This window comes from Mangifera indica, chromosome 14, assembly GCF_011075055.1.
Source record: "Mangifera indica cultivar Alphonso chromosome 14, CATAS_Mindica_2.1, whole genome shotgun sequence".
NCBI lineage: Eukaryota > Viridiplantae > Streptophyta > Magnoliopsida > Sapindales > Anacardiaceae > Mangifera > Mangifera indica.
Window position 1 is genome coordinate 593,709 of NC_058150.1, and position 20,925 is coordinate 614,633.

Consider the following 20,925-nt stretch of genomic DNA (forward strand, 5'->3'; position numbering starts at 1 on the left):
ATAGGAAGAAGTGTTTGAACTTGGAAGAACATCGGAGAAGAATTGTCAACATGGCAGAGTTTTGATTTGGGTCAAATAATGATCTGTGCTTGAATAATTCAGATTAAATTTACCCCCAATATTGGAACACATTTACAAAATTTTGACAGTGAAATTTTCTTAATTTTCTTTTATTTGTATTTAATCTGTCAAAATAGCAAATTGCTATTCCCACTCGCAAAATTTTACTCAAATTGCTATTCCCACTCGCAAAATTTTACTCAAATTTTCAAACTATAATTTTTTTAGCGAAAAAGAAAATAACTAATTGTAAAAGAATATAATAGTAGTTAGCTTGAATGAGTAGTCTTGGACATGAACTCTAGAGTTAAACACGGTTTGATTATGAAAACAAATTAATCCTTTAATTGAATTTAAGTCATTGGATTTTGTCCTTTTTGAATATTCAATTACTTATTTACATAATCTGACCATTAAATTAGATCATCAAAACTGGGTGAGTGAACATAATTTTATCTAGTACTTAAAATTTTTCTGAAGAAATTTAACTATCATATTGGGCTGCATACTTTGTAAAAAGGATTTCACCTCCCAAAAGTTGGCCGATTGATCCTATGCAGTAGTAAATATGCAACGCAAAGAAACAAAATGTTGTGCAGTAGTGGTAGCAGCAGATACTATCTTCTGAATACCATTAACAAAACCACCTCATCTAGTAGCCAACGCAGAACCGGCATCGGAATCGGAATCTCAAGCATAGCGTCTGCGTCTCAGAACAAGCTAGTAATGGAGAAAAACGACTGCGCTTTCAAATTCCTGACCAGAAACCCATACTCTTTCCCTTCTTGGGCTTCCCATCTAAGCCCTATCCCTTCTCACACCTTCTCTCTTGGCCATGTAAACATCTTCATCTCCATCATCCATTTGTTTTTGGTTATATTTTACTTTTTCTTTGATTGTAATGAAATATACCAATTGGGTTGTTTTCGCAAGTTTCACAAGTTGAAGTGATGTTTGTTCTCAGCTTCCTACTCCCATTCACAAATGGAACCTCCCCAATTTGCCCAACAACACTGAGGTTTGGTTGAAGGTAAGTGGGTGCCTTTTTATTTGTAATATTTTTAAAGTTACTTTGTTCTCTCTGTGTAATTGTTTATCATTTATGACTTGATAGACTTGAACACGATTGACAAAAACGATACATAGATATATTCATGTACATTCGAGACTGTTTTGATTGAAATGCCCAAGAAGTTGTCATGTAAAGGTGCAAAAGTATTAGTTTGTTTAATATTGATAAATTTTGCAAGATGATAGAGTTTTTGACTGATTTAAGGGAGGTTTCTGAGTTATGACGATTTTCAGTATTGTAGCTTTGAGACTGTGTTGAAGAAACCGTTTGACCGAAAAGCTTAACTCATTAGTTAAGTTTTCTCACAGTGGTAGTTGAATCTAACATTTATAAATTTTACAAAATGTTAGAGCTTTCAACCACCTTAAGGGAGGTTTGCAATGATTTTTATAGTTGTATTAAGAAATCATTATGATGATTTTTTAATTTTGGTACTAGTGGAAACTGAGTGCATGTTGATCAAACCTGAGTAACCCTTTTTATGTTTGCATTTTTTATGATATCACAGCGTGATGATCTTTCGGGCATGCAATTAAGTGGTAACAAGGTGAGGAAATTAGAGTTTTTGTTGGCAGATGCAGTGGCACAAGGTGCTGATTGTATCATCACCATTGGAGGTATTCAAAGCAATCACTGTCGTGCTACTGCTGTTGCTGCCAAGTATCTGAATCTTGATTGTTATTTAATTCTTCGCACCTCTAAGGTTAGGATCTTTTGACTCTCTTTAGTTTACGCTTTTTTGTATCACACTTTTTTAGAACAAGATGTTTTTTGAAAAAAATGTGGAATAAAATAAATTGACAGGTTCTTGTGGACCAAGATCCTGGATTGACTGGCAATTTACTTGTTGAGCGTTTAGTTGGAGCTCATATTGAACTTATCTCCAGAGAAGAATATGGAAAAATTGGTAGTGTGGTATGTCTATTGCTTTTCTTGCAGCTGTCTGCATTTTTGTTCATGTCTCATCATTTATTACTATTTCTTTTATCTTCACGTGGCTTATTGATGTACTATGTAATCTATATGCGTCAAATACTAATATATTAGATTGGAAAGAGTCTAATTGAATTAGGAACATGCAGCAGTTTTGATGTGGGAGATTTCTTTTTTAGATGCTCATTTATCACTTTAACTGTTTGTGTGGATTTTGAGTGACCAAACTAGTGGAACTGGTTTCAAGTTGTCATTCTGAAATTGTTGGGATAAGGATAATATCAATTCACTGATTGGAAGGGTTTTTTTCTAAACTGCATTTTGCTAGTTCTGTACCTTTGGATTCCTGGATCCTTTCTTTTCTAACATTATTAATTGCTTTATATTGCAAATATTGCTACATAACCTTACTGCTTTTGATATCAGACACTTACAAATATTTTAAAAGAAAAGTTGCTGAAGGAAGGGAGAAGGCCATACGTTATTCCTGTTGGTGGATCAAACTCATTAGGAACCTGGTGAGATGGGTCACTTGTAGGTTATGCTGTATCATCCATTTTCTCTTGCAATTAAATCATTTGAGTAGTTGCTATAAATTGGTCAATGTTCTAAATCTCTATTATTTGTTCAGGGGCTATATTGAAGCAATTAGAGAGTTAGAGCAGCAGCTTCAGACAGGGGCTGGAAAATTAAAATTTGATGATATCGTTGTAGCATGTGGCAGGTTATTCTACATGCATGCTTTTTCCCCTTCTCCTCTTTTAACTGTTCCTCTTTGCTTTGACTTCGGTATAATACTTCTGCATTACAATCAGCAGAGATATAATTTGGAAAAGAAAAAAAATGACATTTAGGGTTGAACAAATTGCGGAAATTACCACCACCCTCTTGTGATGTTGCAGCTAGCATTTCATAACTAATTGATCACTGACAATTGTCAGTTGTTGAAATTAACTTTACACTTCAGCAGTGGAGTGATGATCTATAGTTCATTTTGGGTTGTATTTGAATTTTTTCCTCAGCCTTGGCTAGCCACTCAAAACTGAGCATTCCTTCTCAGTTTATCCCATAGACAGAGTAGTGGCGAGATGTCATGGTTTTCTCTTATTTCATTGTACAAACACCCCAATTGAGCCTAAGATGAAAAATGTGAGGCAAGGTTGAAAATGGTTGATATAGTTGACATATAGAGGCAATAAACTCATTTCAAATTATTTTTGATTTGGTGAATGCCTCTTGCTTTTGATGGTTGTCAATCACTGGCTATTGCTGGTTGATTTCAGTGGCCTTTAGAATTTTCAATCTTTAAGTTGAATGTGTCATGTATTATAGAAGTTGCTGAAAGTGAAATCTCACTCAAGATATTCATTCTCAGTGCTTATTACCTTAACAAGTAGACTTTAGTGCTGTAAGATAAAACAACTTGCAGACCTTATGGATGGAAATCTGAACTCCTGAAAGTGTAATCTCACTCAAGATATTCATTTTCAGTCCTTATTGCCATAGCAAGCAGATTTTAGTGCTGCAGGATATAATGACTAACAAGCCTTGTGATGGAAGATATAACTCCAGCAGTACTTTCTCAATTATTAAAGCAGTCTCCTGTTGCAGGCCTTGTGTAGACTATGTGTGGCCCACTGAGCCTGTATTAATCTATTGTACCATACGTCTTTATAGTTGGCTTAGACAAGCACACTTTCCTCAAGTTGATTTTTTTAAAATGCTTCTTAATTTCCAGTGGAGGTACAATTGCTGGGTTGTCATTGGGATCATGGCTGGGAACATTGAAGGCAAAGGTATATTTTCATTTTGAAAAATTTATGGGTTTAATACCTTATGCCATCTTTGTTTTGGCCTTTAAGTTCCTACTCTCTGATTTTGCTTGTTATACATCTCCCTTGTGGTTGAAGTATAGATATGAAACATGTGAACAGTTTCACATAAAAATAAATAATAAAATGAATGAAAGAGCTTAAAAATTTGTCTTATAAGGATTGAAATATACAATTTTTTTCTAAAAAACCTAAGTTACCATATGTGGGCTCAGTGGACTAGCTTTGCTGTTCTATAGCTTTATGCTGAAATGCAGGGCCTAATGTTTTATAAACAGAACTAGCCAAATCACAAGGAAAATAATATAAAGTTTACTACAGATGTATATCTGCTACTTTCAATATGTATATTACTTTATTTGTCTGTTCTGATTTCTATGTAGATTCATGCATTCGCTGTTTGTGATGACCCTGATTACTTCTACGACTTTACTCAAGGTCTACTTGATGGGCTCAATGCAGGTGTTAACTCACGTGATATTGTTAATGTTCTAAATGTAAGTTCATAGTCAAAATCCTTTTCTGTGAACATATATTGCATTTGATTTTTGGTGTTCCATACCATAGCTACTGCTGGTTCCACCATGTTGACATTATATTTCAGAGTCAACTTGATGATTCTGTTTCCAATTTTTAGCTTCTAATCAGGAAAACCTCGCTGTTCTCTGTCTTTGCTAATAATTTTGAGATTAAACTTGCCAAAATTGGCTATTATTTTTACATGTGAGGATGTGAACTGTGTGCAATTGATGAGCCTCTAATAATAATCTTGTTCTTTCAACATTTAAATAAAAAACTTAAAACTCGTTCACAATTGTTGTATTCCCACAGGCTAAGGGTCTGGGCTATGCAATTAACACTTCTGAAGAGCTTAACTTTGTTAAGGAAATTGCTGCAGCCACTGGTGTTGTTCTTGATCCCGTTTACAGGTACAATTATCTTATTTAGAGGTGTTAACAAGTCGGGCTCAAACTAGATGTTATTTGGCTCAGTGAGTTCGCAAGCTCACAGCTCAGCCAAGTAAAACATCAATAAATTCTTTAAAGTTTCAAATATTTTATTTACACTCGTAAAATTTTACTTTTTGATTTTGAATATAGAGTAATTGATAAATATTTAAATTGTGAGGATTAGATGTAATATTTTGAAAATTAAGGTTTAAAATATAGTTATTCTAGCTAAGTTTGAGTCAACTATTCATTCGCATTAAACATGGATTCAAGTCCAAATTGGTTCAGTTCGACTCCTCCCCTATTGAGTACTCATAGACTCACGGTTCAATCACAAATGTTCCTCATTTACAACTTCACATTATAGCAAATGCCATCACAAGTTATGACCGATGTTTGATTGCATGCTACATAAAAACTCTTTTGCAGTCTTTGGTTGACTTGATCTTCTCTTCTTTTCCTGTGGCCATTGCTTTTAGCGGAAAGGCTGCTTATGGAATGTTGAAAGACATGGCTGAGAATCCAAAGAAGTGGGAAGGGAGAAAGGTCCTCTTTATACACACAGGAGGGCTTTTGGGTTTGTATGATGAGGTTGATCAAATGGCTCCCCTGGTCAAAAATTGGAATAGGATGGATGTACACGAGTCTGTTCCTCGACAAGATGGTATCGGAAAAATGTTCTAGGGCAAAATAGAATGTACGTTTTCCATTGAAGTTGTATTGCAAACATTATCTCTTCCTTGTGCTTGAGATGTAAGAAGGAAAAGGATTAGCCCAACTTTTGTATTTGATACTAATAATTGAGATTGTACATAAGAAATTCCTAGGTTGTTCTCTTTATGGCAAAACTAAAGGGTGGATTTGAATAAAATTAAACTCAAATTAGGTCAATTTGAGTTCAGTTTGGTTCGAAAGAGGTGGGCTTGACAAACTCCTTTTGACAAAAATTGAGTTCAAGTTTGAATACAGTATTGAACTGAACACTTCTAAGCGTAAGATTAATGCTATAGTCGAATTAAAATTGATTAAAATGATGTTGTTTTGATGCGTGTTGATCAAAGTGATGTTATTTTAGTCAGTTCAAATTGAACTTTTTAAGCATGTAAGTTTGGCAAATCGAACATCCTTCAATCTCAAATTTGATAGTATAAAATCTTTAGATTTGAGTTTGTTTAAACTAAGTTGACAATCCAGTATAAGTCAATTTGGTTCGAATCTATCTCTAATAAAATATGAGCAATACTATGTGTATCCACTTTGGGTACATAAATATATACACACTCATATATGTCATCATATGATTGGTTATTGTTTTATTCTTAATTCAAAATCATTCAATCATATGATGACACATATAAATATATACACATTTGTGTACCCAAAGTGGGTACACATAGTTTTATTGATAAAATATATGTATTAATAATATATACTAATTTGTGTATTAATGATAAAATATATATGATTAAATGTTTTTAAATTTTAAATAAAATAATATTTAATTATATAATAATATATTATATTTAATATAAAAATTAGAACATATTATTAATTTACATAATTTTATATTAAAATAAATTATTATTTTCTGTCCATTGTTTTGCCTTTTACATTCTTAAATTGTAATTGTTAATCTACTAAGGGAAAAAAAAAAAAAGAAGTAAAGGACATATAAATAATTTTAGCCCCTCAAATTATTTAAAATTGAATGGTTTTGAAAATTACGTACAATTATATATATTTAAAATGATATTAATTTTTGTATCAATCATTTTATTATTAAACAAATTAATACTAACAGATTTATTTACAAAATTTTACGTAAAATGGTGTTTATGGGGAGGAGTGGGGATTTAACCAAACTAATCAGTCAGCCATCGACCGAACCGAACGATAAAAGTCAACTATTGAATCATGGTTTTGCCGACTATTACGTCTCTGTCATGTTTTGCCACTTGTCCAACAGTGGATTGATTTCGATCGTAGTGATGTTCTATCAATCGGGGCTCCATTTTTAATGATTTAAAGGTAATTTCTCAAATCCGTTTGAATAAGAGCCACTTCTTTCACTCGTGTTACCATGTTAGTTAGGGTGGGGTGGAACTGAACTAAAATTCGAATTAATGAATTCGTTTTTATAAAAAAAATTTATGTAAATATTTAAATTAATTATTTTTCAGTTAAATTTAAGCCTTAATATATAATTTTAATTAAAATTTTTTATATTTAAATTGATTTTGTTTTGATTAAACACATTTTAAATCAAATCCAATCTAATATATTATGTATATAAAATAATAAGAAAATTATATATATTAATTTTACACAAAAGAAATATGTACATATTTATATGTTATTATATAATTAAATAATTTTAAATTAATAATAAAATAATACTCAATCATACATATATATATATATATATATATATATATATATATATATATATATATATATATATATATATATATATATATATATATATATATATATATATATATATATATATATATATATAGAGTTATATTATTATATATAATGTTACCCATTAACTAATTATATAAATTATTCTTGACAAATTGATGTGTTGATTTTCTATATTTGACACAGGCCAAATAACTATTTCCCATCCAAGTTTAAGTGCTATTGCACAAACACACCCTTGGGTTTGAAAAACTCAAAATTTCACCCATTCGTTAAAAATTTTAGTGATGGTTAAGGGTAAAACTATTTTTTAACAAAAAAAAAACTAAAGTTTTATTACTCTGGCCCCCTTAGCTTGAAAATCTTATAATTCAACCATCACCTGAAGTTTAAAAAATCAAAATTTTTCTCTTAAGGTTTGCAAATCATGGTCGAAGTCATCAGAGACGATCGTCTCTGGTGGCGTTAGCTCTCCCTTCAGACTCAACTCTTCATGTCGATCACTTCCTAGTCACTGATGGAGGCTATTTCCTCTGACGAAGATGAAATCATCTTCGTCTTGAATGAAGATGACCGTTGAAGGTCTCAGATGAAGATGATGTGGTTGTCTAAGACCACCAACAGTCATCTTCGTTAGACGAAGATAAAATCATTTTCTTTTGAGATGAAAACGATTTCGTCTTCGTTTGAGGAAATAGCTTACCCCAGTGAGAAGTGATCAGCAGGGAGAGTTGAGTTGAGAGGGAGAGCCAACGCCACCAGAGACGACCGTCTTCGACAACTTCGACTGTGATTTGCAAACCTTATGAGGGAAATTTTGATTTTTTAAACTTCAGGTGGAGGCTGAATTATGAGATTTTCAAGCTGAGGGGGGAAATGTAAAAAAACTTTAGATATTTAAATTTTTTTATTAAATAGTTATTTTACCCCTAATCATAACTGTGATTTTTAACAGATGAATAAGATTTTAGGTTTTTTAAACCTTATTAGTGTAACTTTTAGATAACACTTAAACTTGAGAGTGAAATAGTCCTTCGGCCTGTGACACATCATCTATTGCTTATTGGTAAGTTTATCTTTATAGTCAAAATAATTATATCACGTTAAAACACGTCTGGGGATTTTGAAAATGAAAATAAAATTTATTCTAAGTTTTATCCACTCTTGTTGATAATTATGGAATTTTTGTCAAAAAGCCTGTCCTGCATTACAGGTTTTTATCATTTAAGGATAGGAATGTAAACTTTTCTACACCTCATGAGTTTAAACTATTTATCAATTTTGATTTTTCAACTACAAATTTTAAATATAAATGTAATTAGATTTGAACATCACTCGGGTTTGAATAAAATTTAATTTAAGATTAATTTAAATATAAAATATTTTATTTGAGATTGACAGGATATGCCTCAAACCTTACACTTCCCTGTAGATTTAATATGAAGTTACTCGAATTCAATTAGTTGAATGTAAACTCAACGGAAGATACTCGTTTGGGAAGTAGTTTAATGCGAAACGTACAGGTATCGTTGTTGCGGCACACAGTTACAGTTGGTTGGTAGGCCAGGGGCCAAATGGTGGCAGGCAACCCACAGATGGCGAGGGCCCACTACGTAATTCCTTTAATGGAAGGCAACGTGTCTGTCTCCCTTCTTTATTATCTAAATAAGTAAAGCATACTACCTTCTTCTTCCTTCTAATTCAAGTCTCGCTCTCTAGCTCTCTGAATTGAGTATTTTCTGATACACAAATGGTGATCTCTTCGACGAGAACCGACTCTGCAGAGCATGTGCACTGCACGTTTGCTTCCAGATATGTCCGCTCCCCTGTTCCAAGGTAACATGCAGCCACGGCTGCTGGTTTTTGTGGGATTTCCTTATTTTTGGTAATTTTTGGATGGCTGAAATGAAATTTGTTTCCGAAAATGTAGAAATTGCTTTTTTTTTTTTTTTTAAGTTCTGGAAACAGGGAAACATGTTTCCGAAGGTACAGAAATTGTTTTTAACTTTTTTTTAGAGGAAAATATGATTGGTAAAATGTAATCTTTTTGTTTATAGGAAACAGGTTTCAAATTTATTTTTTTGTAAAGTTTCTGTGAGAACAAAAACTCTGAATTGAGAGGTTATATATATATATACAGACACACATTGGCGACCTCTGATATGTCCATATTGAAGTGAGAGATCTTAACTGTGGATCGCTGGACAAGTTTCTATGGCTAACCGGCTTAGTGATTGGGTTTCATACCAAAGGGGTGGTCGGGCTCTGCTTACTGGGGTTGCTCGTTACATAAAAGGAAAAAGAAAAATCTTTTCTGTTCTCTATAAAACATTTAAAAGTAAAATCTGAAACAAGAAGGAAAAAAAGAGTACCCGCTCGGTGGTCCAGCTCCATTTCAAAGGAGTGGTTGCTTGTCATAGGAAAAAAAAAAATCTTTCCCCTGTTTTCTATATAACATTTTAAAGGTAAAATCTGAAACAAGAAAAAAAAAAAAAAAGAGTGTGAGATAACAGTTTTAGTCAGTCTGTTTTAAGTTCTAAGAATAGCGATTTTTTGTTTTATGAATTTAGAAAATACTGAAAATGTTTTTTTGTGTATATACAGGAGTTGTTTTTTAATGCTATCAAGGGAATATGACAATTTTAATTTCTCATAAATGCAATAATTTGTTTCTGAAATTGAGCGACATCTATTTTAAGATTTATGGAAAAAGCATTTTCTCTTTTTTATAATGTTATAAAACAATTTTTTTAGAAAAATCTAGCACAAAACGAAAAAAAAAGAAAATTGTTTCCAGTGTTTTTATAATGTTCAAAAACAATTTTCAGCAGTCAAATTGCCATTATTTTCCCAGTTCTTAAATTTGTTTTTCTTCAAGTTGTTTAACTAGAATCATGAAGTCCTATTCTACATTTTTTAAGAACCCTTTAAATCAAAATATGGGGAGCTTTCGAATGGTTTGTGTTGTATACAACGTTTTAAAGTGGGACCAAGCCTCAACCTGGTCAAGCGGCCAGTTTCGGTCAAACCTTTTTGGATCGGTCTAATAGATGAACAATTTTATTTGTTTACTCTTTAAATATAGAATCAGAATTACATCTAATTAATATCAAATTTGGTCTAGTGGCCACACATGACCATGTTCATTTGCAAGGTTATCAGGTTTGAGTTCTGACAATTGCGCGTATAATTCATAAGATGAAAGTGTGGAATTTTTCATTTAATTTTATGGAGATAAGTTTTTGTTTTTGGGAGGTCCTCCTGGCATTCAAATCTTTTCTGTGGATTTCAGCTTAAATGAAAGTGGTGAAAATAAAAAACAAAAGGAAAGAAGACACACTTTAAAAGCTGTTTTTCTCTAGTGTTTTTGCTTGTTCTTAATTTATGAATATGTTACCATAACAAGTTTAGAGTATGAGATTTGAATCCCACATCGAAAAACATAGATATCTGGTGTGAGGTTTGCATGATTTTAGATTCTTATGGGGTGAATGTGATCATTTGGATATAGATTCAAGATGCCTGAGAATTCGATGCCCAAGGAAGCGGCATATCAGGTAATAAATGATGAGCTGATGCTAGATGGAAATCCAAGGCTGAACTTGGCATCCTTTGTGACTACATGGATGGAGCCCGAGTGTGATCGCCTTATCATGGCTTCGATTAATAAGAACTATGTTGACATGGATGAGTACCCTGTTACAACAGAGCTTCAGGTATCTCCTCTTTATTATCTGTGAACAACTATGATACCTCTATATAATTTTTTTAATGATATGCATATCTTTAATTAGTTGTCTACAGTTGCTCCTGGTATCTCTTTTAGGCAGTCTTTCAAATTTTATTGCTCGTTGAGAAAAAGGATTGTAGATGTTGAGATGTATGAGAAATTACAAATTGCTTGTAGATGTGAGATAAATGAATGAAAGAAAAGAGGAAGCATGAAAGTTGTTGAGAGCTTTCTTTAAAAAATAACCATGAAAATGGGGCATCTGAATGGCTTTAATGTCTTGAAAATTTTCAGACCTATGCAATATCAGTAATCAATACTTATTTGCAGAATCGGTGTGTGAATATGATTGCCCACCTGTTTAATGCTCCAGTTGGAGATGATGACACTGCAATTGGTGTTGGGACCGTGGGTTCATCTGAGGCAATAATGCTGGCTGGTTTAGCTTTCAAGCGGAAGTGGCAGCAGAGGAGAAAAGCACAAGGCAAACCCTATGATAAGCCCAACATAGTCACTGGAGCTAATGTGCAGGTATATTACACATTGTCCATAATCCTTCTTGCTCTGAATCACCAAGTGTATCCATTTTCATCTATGTTTAATTATCATGTGATAGAAAAACGGGGCATCTAAGTCATATTCCTGATATCTGTCTAAAGAATTTCTGCATTTGTGGTTAGTGTCATGAATGAAAATAGTACTGTTCTGTCTTCCATATTAGCAAAGCTTATTTATAATGATATTAAGTCGGGTTTAGGTCAGTTAGTGATGTGATGCTTATTATTGGGTAAATTTACTCAGGTTTGCTGGGAGAAGTTTGCAAGATACTTTGAGGTTGAGCTGAAGGAGGTGAAGCTGAGGGAGGGATTCTATGTTATGGACCCTGTGAAGGCTGTTGAGTTGGTAGATGAGAACACCATTTGTGTTGCAGCCATTCTGGGATCAACCCTAACTGGAGAGTTTGAGGATGTGAAGCTTCTTAATGAACTTTTGACCAAAAAGAATGAGGAGACTGGTTGGGACACTCCAATTCACGTAGATGCTGCCAGCGGAGGATTTATTGCTCCTTTCCTATACCCAGAACTTGAATGGGATTTCCGTTTGCCGCTGGTGAAGAGCATTAATGTCAGCGGCCACAAGTTTGGCCTTGTCTATGCTGGCGTTGGTTGGGTTGTGTGGAGGACCAAAGATGACCTGCCAGAAGAACTTGTCTTTCATATCAACTATCTTGGTACTGATCAACCAACTTTCACCTTGAACTTCTCCAAAGGTAATTTGGATTTACTCTTTCTGTGCAAAATGACTTGTTGTTTGAGATTTAACACTTTAATGTTAAGAAATTGGTACTTGCCAGGCTCTAGTCAAATAATTGCTCAATATTATCAGTTTATTCGGCTTGGCTTTGAGGTAATTTCTGCATATTTGAAAGGGATACATTCACAATATGGCACTACTTTTCTTTCCAAACTCTTTAAGCTCGTTCTTTTCATGTTTCATAAACAAGGGCTATAAGAACATTATGGAAAACTGCATGGAGAGTGCAAGAGTGCTGAGAGAAGGACTCAAAAAAACAGGGCGGTTTGAGATTGTCTCGAAGGATGTTGGAGTACCTCTGGTAGCCTTTTCATTGAAGGACAGCAGCAAACACACTGTGTTTGAGGTATCCGAGAACTTGAGAAGGTTTGGATGGATAATTCCTGCCTATACAATGCCTCCCAACGCTGAGAAAATTGCGGTTCTTCGGGTGGTGGTTAGGGAGGATTTCAGCAGAAGCTTGGCAGAGAGGCTTGTTTCCAACATTGAGGAAGTCCTGAAGGAAATTGACGCACTCCCAAGTCGTATATTGACCGAAGCTGCACCTGTCACTGCCACAATCAATGAAACTCAAGATGGGAAGCCTCTGAAAAAGAGTATGAGACAGACTCAAGAGGAAGTCACTAGGCAGTGGAAGAGGTTTGTGGAAGGCAGAAGAACTGGAGCATGCTGAGCTTGTTGGTAGTAGTATTATTATTAAGGCTTCTGTGCCCCATGCATTGCTGTTTGTATTTTCTTGTATAAGAGTGTTCATTGCTGTACTTTACGACATATCCGGTCCACTTTTGAAGTAAATAAAGGTTGTTTCCTTGCCTATACATGGAGAAATTTTTGTTTCTACTAACACCTATTATCTCACTGATCATGTGAAAGGGTTTCACTCTCTGTTACCGGGCGGTTCAACCAACCTGACATGGAAACATGTTTAGGGTGATATTGTATCTTTGGTTTTGTCAAGGGTTTAAACTATTATGTATTTAGGGGTAATTTTTCATTTTTATTTTGTACAGCCACCAAAGTGAAAATTTCTCCTAAATGTATAAAAACCAGGGTTGAAAAAAGCCTTAGCCACACATTGGTGTTTTTCTAGTTTTTCTCTTCGTGTCCTAGCAACAAAAATGTCATTTTCATCTTGTTTAGATATAAATCTCATCTCATCATTTATGGTGTCATTTTTCAAATATTCATTCTTGCTTTAGAATTGATAATTCGTTTGTAAACCAGTGTAAGTTTCTTGGTTGAACTATGAAAGATTATCCCTTGAATTATTGTCATCAACAGATTCTGATTAGATAAGTTAAACCAGTTAATTTACTCCGTATTTTAAAACACAGTTGTACCACAACATCACGGAGAATAGATGATTCAATGGAAGAGCTCCCGTGTTATATAATATTGTTCGAATACCTATTAATCATAAGTAAATTCATTCAAGAACAGATACTGAGCTTGAAATTCTTTCGGTTGCAAGCTCCTTAGGATTTGAGTTTGTAGTTAATGTTGAAAAACCTTGTTGGGCTGACCCGTGTTGGGCCATGATTCAATTGTTTGATCAGATTGGCCCGGCCATAATTAGGTCTATCATGCGTCAACTGTGATGATTTTTAAAGTCACTAACAACTCAAACCAAGGCTTTATTTCTTAGCCCACATCAGGGAAAAGGACAATTTCCCACCTAAGATTTATTGAAATGATAAATATATACTTATGACAGATACAAAATTTAAATATCTATCTAAAGTTTACTTTGTTATGACACACCTACATATTTTCTATTAGGGTTAAGAGATAAATTTATTATTTTATCAATATTATTGAAATAATTAAAAGTTTACCCAATTTTCTTTATTTAATTTGGAAAACTAACATTTTTCTTTATAAATTAAGTTTTAAAAAATTTACTTTTCTCCCTTGAAATCCAATCACTTTCTCTAGTGATAGCTGACCAACAGCTAAAAAGTCTTCATTCTGAGGTCTTCCTTTGGTTGACGATCATTGTCTAATATTATGATCGTCGTTCAGATCTAAACTATACTTTATCGTCTAATACTTTGGATGATAGAGCGTTATCCATTTTAGATAACATTTTATAGTCCTCACTATATGACTTTTTATCGTTTAGATTTGGACAACAAATGTCATATAAAGAATAAACAATGCTTTGTTGTCTTGTGAAGGATGACGAGTGTCATTTAGATTTGGACAACGCTTGTCGTTTAACCTCTAGCCACTCGGTCGCCAGTGGCTGAAGAAAGAATAAAGAAAAAATTAGAGACTTGGGGAGGAGGGAAGTCACTTTTTAAATTTCCAATATGAAAGTTAAATGTTAATTTTTAAAATTTAATGAGAAAAAATGAGATAAAATTATATATTTTCTAATATTATTATTAAATGATAGTTTTACTCTTATATTTAACGAAAAATTTAATAGTAATTTAAAAATGAATATATATTTAAGTTTTTCATCCATTATGAATATATTTTTGAAATTGAGTTAAAATTTAAGTGAAAAATTATCTTTGCCCCTTACATTAATATTTGCTTAAGACACAAACTTAGGTTTCAAAATTGTGATTGGGCACAAATACTATTGAATTGGAAATATTTATCATTGAATATTGTCCAATAAATATATTTAATATGGATAATTGCAATTGTTGCATTGGACATCACTGGCCCACTTGACCAGTCGGATCGATCGACACATAGACTTCTATTCCCCTAATCTTACTGTGCTAATTTCAGAGGCCTATAATCCAAGTATCGTAACTGGCCTGATATCAGCCCATTATCAAGGCCATGGGCCCAAAAACCATGAGATTAGGGTTTCGTGAAAAGAATTATTAAACAATTTTCCCGCTGTTTATTTCCCGCTCAAAAGTGAATACCGATCAGAGAGACGAAGAGTGAAGAAAGTAATTGACAAGATTCAGAGAGTGAAAATCTAAATCAATATGAGTTCTGCTCATACACGAAAGAAGATCCAGAAGAAGCTGAAGATCAGAGGCTACGGCCTGAAAATCGAAGCTCTTGAGGAGATTCTCTCCTTCGTCGGCCGTTTCCCTGACGCCGAAGACGAGGCCATCGATCTCCTCCTCGATCAGCTTGAACACGAATCATGTAATAATCAACTTGACATTTTTCATTTCATTTCAATATCATTTCCTGAAACGAAACTACTCGAATAGTTTATCTAACCTTCTTCCCTAGGAATTAATTTATACTTGTTTTTCACTTTCGGTTTATTTGGATTATCTTTGGATTTTAGTAGAAATTAGTGTCGAAAATTTTGTAATTATATGTTTTATTGTTTTGTGAGTAAATCTTCGATAATAGACTGGGAGTCTGTGAATCGTCTTAATTTCAAGTTAAAATGTAATAGCAAATTTCATTTTTTTCACCATCTAAAATTCAATCATTTTTGATGGATTAGAGTGTTATATTTTCATTATTTTTGTACATATTGGACAAAAAGTAGTATGAAAGCTTATTTATAGCGATTGTTGCATTGAATTGTTACTGATTGGACTGAGAAGCTGGGGAAAGTGGAAATTGAATAGTTTGACCTTCTATCATGTGATCTGGTTGCTTTCTTATGCTTGATTGGCAGTGAAATCTTCGATAATAGATGGGGAGTCAGTGCATCGTGTCATCAGTCTATTGTTGGAGGCTGAGGGTGCCACGGAGGAAGATCCTAGCGTGGCTTCAAATCATTCTGGTCTTCGTGTAATTGATGCTTTTTTGGTTCCCAAGTTTCATTATGATCCTATCAAGAAGCAGTTTTATCAGTATGTTGCTTTATACTATAAGGTTTTATATGATTTAAATGGTTTTCATTAGTAGGTGTTTTTAGTAAAAGCTTTTCCCGGAAAAGTAGTCCTGAGCCATTTCAAATGTGTGTGTTTTGGTTGTTTTTATTTTTTAATTGAAAGCATGCATTTTGAAACTGTACTCAGTTAATTGTTTCTCCAAAAAGCACTTTACCAAATTCTATAAAGTATAGACAAAACAGTTTTAACTATTTGAAAGAACTTATATTGGCATTGAAAGTGTTTCCATATATTTGTTGTTTGCCGTGTTGTGATTTATATTTTTTTTCCCTCTAATTTGTATCTTGTGGTTACTTTGGCTTTGGGCTTCCAACCAGTGGAAATAATCGAATTTTGACTGTATTTTTGTAGTTCTTAACAACTGGGCGTAAATATGAGGTTCCAGAATTTCATGTCTGTTGAATTTGAAAATTTTAGGGAAGGAGATGGCATTGTAGTCATAGACATAGATGTAGCCAAATAGAATTTTTTGGAGGCTTTTAAATGAATGAGATTTTTTTAAAAATTATTATAGGCACACAGGCAGCCTTCCCATTCATGGTGAGGCTTCTGCAAAAGCAGCATTATATAGGGATAGGCTTCTGTTGCTGTTCCAGAGGGTCTCTCGTGATCAACATTTTTCCAAATCTTCTTTTGATGCTGAAACCTCAGAATTCGGGAGCTGTGAGGTTATTCCTCTCTCTTTCTCTCTCTCCCTTTCATGTCTTGTTTGGTTCACATCTCTGAACATGAAAGATGTGGCTTTGTTTTGGTGTTGCACAGATTTCTACTATTCAGTCTCTAGTTGGGCAAAGAGGCAGAAGATGGGTCATGGGTGTGATATCCCAGTTGGAGGATGGGCACTTCTACTTGGAAGATCTCACTGCTTCAGTAGAAATTAATTTGTCTAAAGCAATATCCTTTACCTACTTCTATTTCCTATTTTATCTTTTCCTAGAATTAGAATTTCATGGTTTTGCTTTATATGAATGTGCAAAATTCAGTGATGCAATCAAAACTTAGAAAATTATCATTTTTCTTGACAAGTAACACAAAATCACCACAGGTTTTTTTTCAGAAAACACCATTGTCTTAGCGGAAGGCGAGATGCTCATAGAGGGAATTTTCCAGGTTAGAGAAGTATTTCCTTTTAGAGCTGCTATGTAGGCATTTGACTTTGATATCGGCAACATATTTCCTAAATTTTGCACATGTTTTTGGTTTTTTACAATGTTAATTTTCAGTGATGTACTTGAACACCTAGAATTTTTTATAAGAAATGAATCTTTTAGGGTCCTTTTTTGTTTCATGTAGCATATTGTTTTAAATTTTGGTTATTAAAAATTTTGGAAAGATGAATAGCTCTGGACCTAATTCTGAGTTTGTCATAGTAATTTTTGGCAAAACAGTGACTATACATCATGTGCAAATCACAGTAATCTCTGTTGTCTATACTGTAAAGTTACATAAGTTTTGATATTGTTGATGCAGTAGACATTCTAATAGTGCTTTTTTTAAGGTAATTACATGTGGATTTCCTCCATTAGAGGACAGAGATAAATCACTCAAGCTACTTGTGGGACATGACTTCTTTGGTGGTGGTACACTAACTAAAGAGGAGACTGTATCCTTTTCTTTTTGCCCATTTTCAGTATTAGGAAATATTTTAAGTGTTTGTAGATGTAGAATGTATTAGTTAATCATGGCTTCCTATATATTGTCTATAGCTCAGACTTGCAGATCTGGAAAAGAGAGCAATGAATGACATGTTTGTCATACTCTCTGACATTTGGTTGGATAATCAAGAGGTGAATCACAACCTATAATAATTTTTCTTCCCTCTGTTTTCTTTAGTACATTTGCTTAATCATATCACTATCTTGTTCTTAGAGAAGGTTATGGGAAAGCTGGAGCTTGTCCTCAATGGTTTTGAGAGTCAGGAGGTGGTTCCTTCTTTTTTTGTATTTATGGGGAACTTTTGCTCTAAGCCATGTAACCTATCCTTTCATTCCTTTTCAAGTCTCAGGTGAGAGAATTATGTTTTCCTATGTTATATTTTGCACTGCAGCTTTTGTTTTGCCATTTAAAGCAATAACATGCAATATGGAATTGTAGACAGCAGTTTGGCAAATTAGGGCAAATGGTTGCAGGTCATCCACGTCTAAAAGAGCACAGTCGGTTCCTATTTATTCCGGGTCCTGATGATGCTGGTATATTATAATGCCTATCTTGTTTTCTTCAATTTTTTGATGCATAAGATTATTCTTCCAGATAATTCTTGTTTTTACAGGTCCGTCAACTGTTCTTCCACGGTGTGCTTTACCAAAATATCTAACTGAAGAGCTTCAGAAGTGCATCCCAAATGCAATATTTTCCAGTAATCCTTGCAGGTTCAGATCTCTGACTTTTTAAACCATTGATGAAAATAAGTCTAGTTTCCTTCAGTTGGCATCCTCACGGATTTCTTTCTTTCTTACATCTGCATATGGTATTTGAATAATTGTTCTTGAATTAGATGGACTGATTGATGTTGGAAGTGTGATGATGCTCGTTTTGTGAGGCTACTATTGTTATTATAAATATGATGTCTTGTGAATGGCTGTAGCAACTGATGTGTATCTAATTGTTATAATATATAATTTGTTTTCACTTTTGAATACAGAATAAAGTTCTACACTCAAGAAATTGTGTTTTTTCGCCAAGATCTGCTGTACAGAATGCGTCGTTCATGCTTGATTCCTCCATCTACAGAAGAAACTGAGGATCCTTTTGAGCATGTGTGTTTCTTCTCCAACCCCACCCCACAACACTCTCAGTTCAAATTTTGAGGTTTCACTTATTGATTATAGATAATGTATCATCCGGCTAATATTTTTTGACTTTATGCTGCAGCTTGTTGCTACCATAACCCATCAAAGTCATTTGTGTCCACTTCCTCTTATGGTACAACCAATTATCTGGAATTATGATCACTCTCTTCATCTGTATCCAACTCCACATACGGTATTGCTCACATCTCATGGCTATGGTTTCCTAAGATGTAATTTTGTATATTGCAACATTATTATATTAATCTATCCTTGAAATACATAAAATGGTCATAAAGTAAATTCTAAAGCTCTCTATTTGAAAAAAATTTATTTCAAGCAGATAATTTTGAATTCTTGAATCTCTTGAAAATGTCAAGTCTTTATAAATCAATTTGGAAAAGTTTTGGATTTATCATCTTAAGGTTATTTGGGAACTTTTTCCTGGGTGTCTGGGTCAACAAATGCAACTTTGATTCACTGCACGTGTTTTGTGTAGGGAGAACAGCTGAGCTGTTAGTTTTTGAATTTAATTATGTTTTGTAAGTCATAAAAATTGATGACATCAGAAGCATAAAAATATAAACTAACATTTTTCAATCCGTTCTCACAGATAGTTTTAGGTGATAAGAGTGAGCAGAAGGCATTCAAATACACTGGAATCACTTGTTTCAATCCTGGTTCCTTCTCAAGTGATAGTACTTTTGTAGCATATCGTCCTTGCACTCAGGAAGTCGAGTTTTCAGCCTTGTGAGTATTAAAGGAATCCCAATTCTTATTTTTTTAGGTTGAGTAGGCGAAACCAGTCAAGTTGAAAACCATATTTATTCACCATAGTTCAGGTACATTTTCATTATTTAAGTTTTGCTAATGTCATAGCTTTGAGCTAAGTCCCTGTATGTTACCCAAAATAACTATTGTAAAGTATCATTTGTTAATAATCTTGGTGGAAGCATATTACATATCTTTGATAGCTGAATATCATTGAGAAATAAATAGATTTTTATTCCCAACATCTATTTTCTCGTACTTTATGTAGTTATGTGCTCCTTTGTGAAGAGCTGAAGATCATATGTGGTATGTTCTCCAAAGACAACCAAGAAATGAAGACCAAAAATAATTGTAAACCTTATCAAAATTTTTGATGTAGCATTTCATGCCAAGCCTTAATATATCAAACACTTCGTAATGAACTTGCACGTGTAAATAAGTCTAGGGGCTCTAATGCTAATGAAAGCATAACACAATGGTGACTGTTAAATTTGCATTTCTTTTTTAACAGTTTACAAGTTGTCTTTTAATGGGCCAAAATGTTTAAATTATATTTTACTGATAGAAGCTTATCACCTTAATGTGTCCATACAGATGAATAAGCTCCTAATGACATATTCCATTAACCTAAAGTCACCTTTTGAAGTCATCTTGCTTCTTCATTTTGGTGCAACCCTACATGATTGAAACAAAGAACTCCGTCATGATTTTTCTCTCATCAACTTGTATGATTTTGATTACAATTTGTTTATGATTTAGTGGTAAAATTAGTTAGCAATATATAAAAAAAAATACATTCCCATAAAAGATTTTAATGAAATTTAAGCTAAACAATTCAAATTACTTGAATTATAAATTACCAAAATCAACTTTCTTTGAAGTATTATCATGTTTAACATGAATGGAAAACTGGCCTCATCAATAATTCTTAAACCTTTTTATCATTATTATTTTTTTACTGTTAAGAAACTGATAAATTTTTTATGATAAAAGTGATTACATCAGTGAATTAGTTGTGAACAAAAACAATTCAGATCCTACTATTGGGAAGAGTTTTCAACCCATCTATTAGTCATGGGAATAACATGTCAGCATTGAGATAATTTTTATGTAGGAGTAGAAAGCAGGTGATTCAAAACTCTTTTTTATTTTTTATGATTTTATGTGAACTATTAGATTTTTATGTTATTGTAGTTTTAAATTTGATAAATCATTGAATTGCT

General features: G+C 33.3%; 3 protein-coding genes across 4 annotated transcripts; all 3 read left to right on the forward strand.

The window, feature by feature from the left end:
- The first annotated feature begins 525 nt into the window (after positions 1-525).
- Positions 526-5,687, forward strand: LOC123196114 (bifunctional D-cysteine desulfhydrase/1-aminocyclopropane-1-carboxylate deaminase, mitochondrial-like). 2 transcript variants are annotated; one of them, XM_044609997.1, is made up of 10 exons: positions 533-897; positions 1,025-1,090; positions 1,641-1,835; positions 1,937-2,047; positions 2,492-2,583; positions 2,697-2,789; positions 3,804-3,861; positions 4,281-4,394; positions 4,729-4,826; positions 5,327-5,687. In XM_044609997.1, exons 1-10 carry the CDS (start codon positions 649-651, stop codon positions 5,529-5,531), a joined length of 1,281 nt encoding a protein of 426 aa, XP_044465932.1. In that variant the 5' UTR covers positions 533-648; the 3' UTR covers positions 5,532-5,687. The 2 variants fall into 2 exon arrangements, with proteins under 2 accessions (XP_044465933.1, XP_044465932.1); XM_044609998.1 differs by lacking the exon at positions 4,281-4,394 and having other exon boundaries at positions 526-897.
- A 3,262-nt stretch (positions 5,688-8,949) lies between these two features.
- On the forward strand, positions 8,950-13,133 carry LOC123196666 (glutamate decarboxylase-like). Its single transcript, XM_044610732.1, has 6 exons — positions 8,950-9,107; positions 10,783-10,987; positions 11,332-11,532; positions 11,803-12,271; positions 12,356-12,408; positions 12,506-13,133. Exons 1-6 carry the CDS (start codon positions 9,022-9,024, stop codon positions 12,986-12,988), a joined length of 1,497 nt encoding a protein of 498 aa, XP_044466667.1. The 5' UTR covers positions 8,950-9,021; the 3' UTR covers positions 12,989-13,133.
- A 2,049-nt stretch (positions 13,134-15,182) lies between these two features.
- LOC123195969 (DNA polymerase epsilon subunit B) lies at positions 15,183-19,910 on the forward strand. Its single transcript, XM_044609847.1, has 13 exons — positions 15,183-15,435; positions 15,926-16,103; positions 16,660-16,813; positions 16,908-17,039; positions 17,178-17,255; positions 17,644-17,748; positions 17,852-17,932; positions 18,020-18,150; positions 18,240-18,334; positions 18,415-18,514; positions 18,787-18,901; positions 19,017-19,127; positions 19,545-19,910. The coding sequence occupies exons 1-13, from the start codon at positions 15,270-15,272 to the stop codon at positions 19,683-19,685; spliced, it is 1,587 nt and encodes a 528-aa protein (XP_044465782.1). The 5' UTR covers positions 15,183-15,269; the 3' UTR covers positions 19,686-19,910.
- The last annotated feature ends 1,015 nt before the right edge of the window (positions 19,911-20,925 follow it).

Bases quoted from the DNA above. Each gene is read 5' to 3' on its own strand.
- LOC123196114 (XM_044609997.1), top strand. From the start codon at position 649: ATGTTGTGCAGTAGTGGTAGCAGCAGATACTATCTTCTGAATACCATT. The intron at 3,862-4,280 runs GTATATTTTCAT...ATTTCTATGTAG, and splicing joins TGGGAACATTGAAGGCAAAG to ATTCATGCATTCGCTGTTTG. The intron at 4,395-4,728 runs GTAAGTTCATAG...GTATTCCCACAG, and splicing joins ATATTGTTAATGTTCTAAAT to GCTAAGGGTCTGGGCTATGC.
- LOC123196666 (XM_044610732.1), top strand. From the start codon at position 9,022: ATGGTGATCTCTTCGACGAGAACCGACTCTGCAGAGCATGTGCACTGC. The intron at 12,272-12,355 runs GTAATTTGGATT...GGTACTTGCCAG, and splicing joins CACCTTGAACTTCTCCAAAG to GCTCTAGTCAAATAATTGCT. The intron at 12,409-12,505 runs GTAATTTCTGCA...TTCATAAACAAG, and splicing joins TTATTCGGCTTGGCTTTGAG to GGCTATAAGAACATTATGGA.
- LOC123195969 (XM_044609847.1), top strand. From the start codon at position 15,270: ATGAGTTCTGCTCATACACGAAAGAAGATCCAGAAGAAGCTGAAGATC. The intron at 16,104-16,659 runs GTATGTTGCTTT...AAATTATTATAG, and splicing joins ATCAAGAAGCAGTTTTATCA to GCACACAGGCAGCCTTCCCA. The intron at 17,256-17,643 runs GTTAGAGAAGTA...GCTTTTTTTAAG, and splicing joins TCATAGAGGGAATTTTCCAG to GTAATTACATGTGGATTTCC.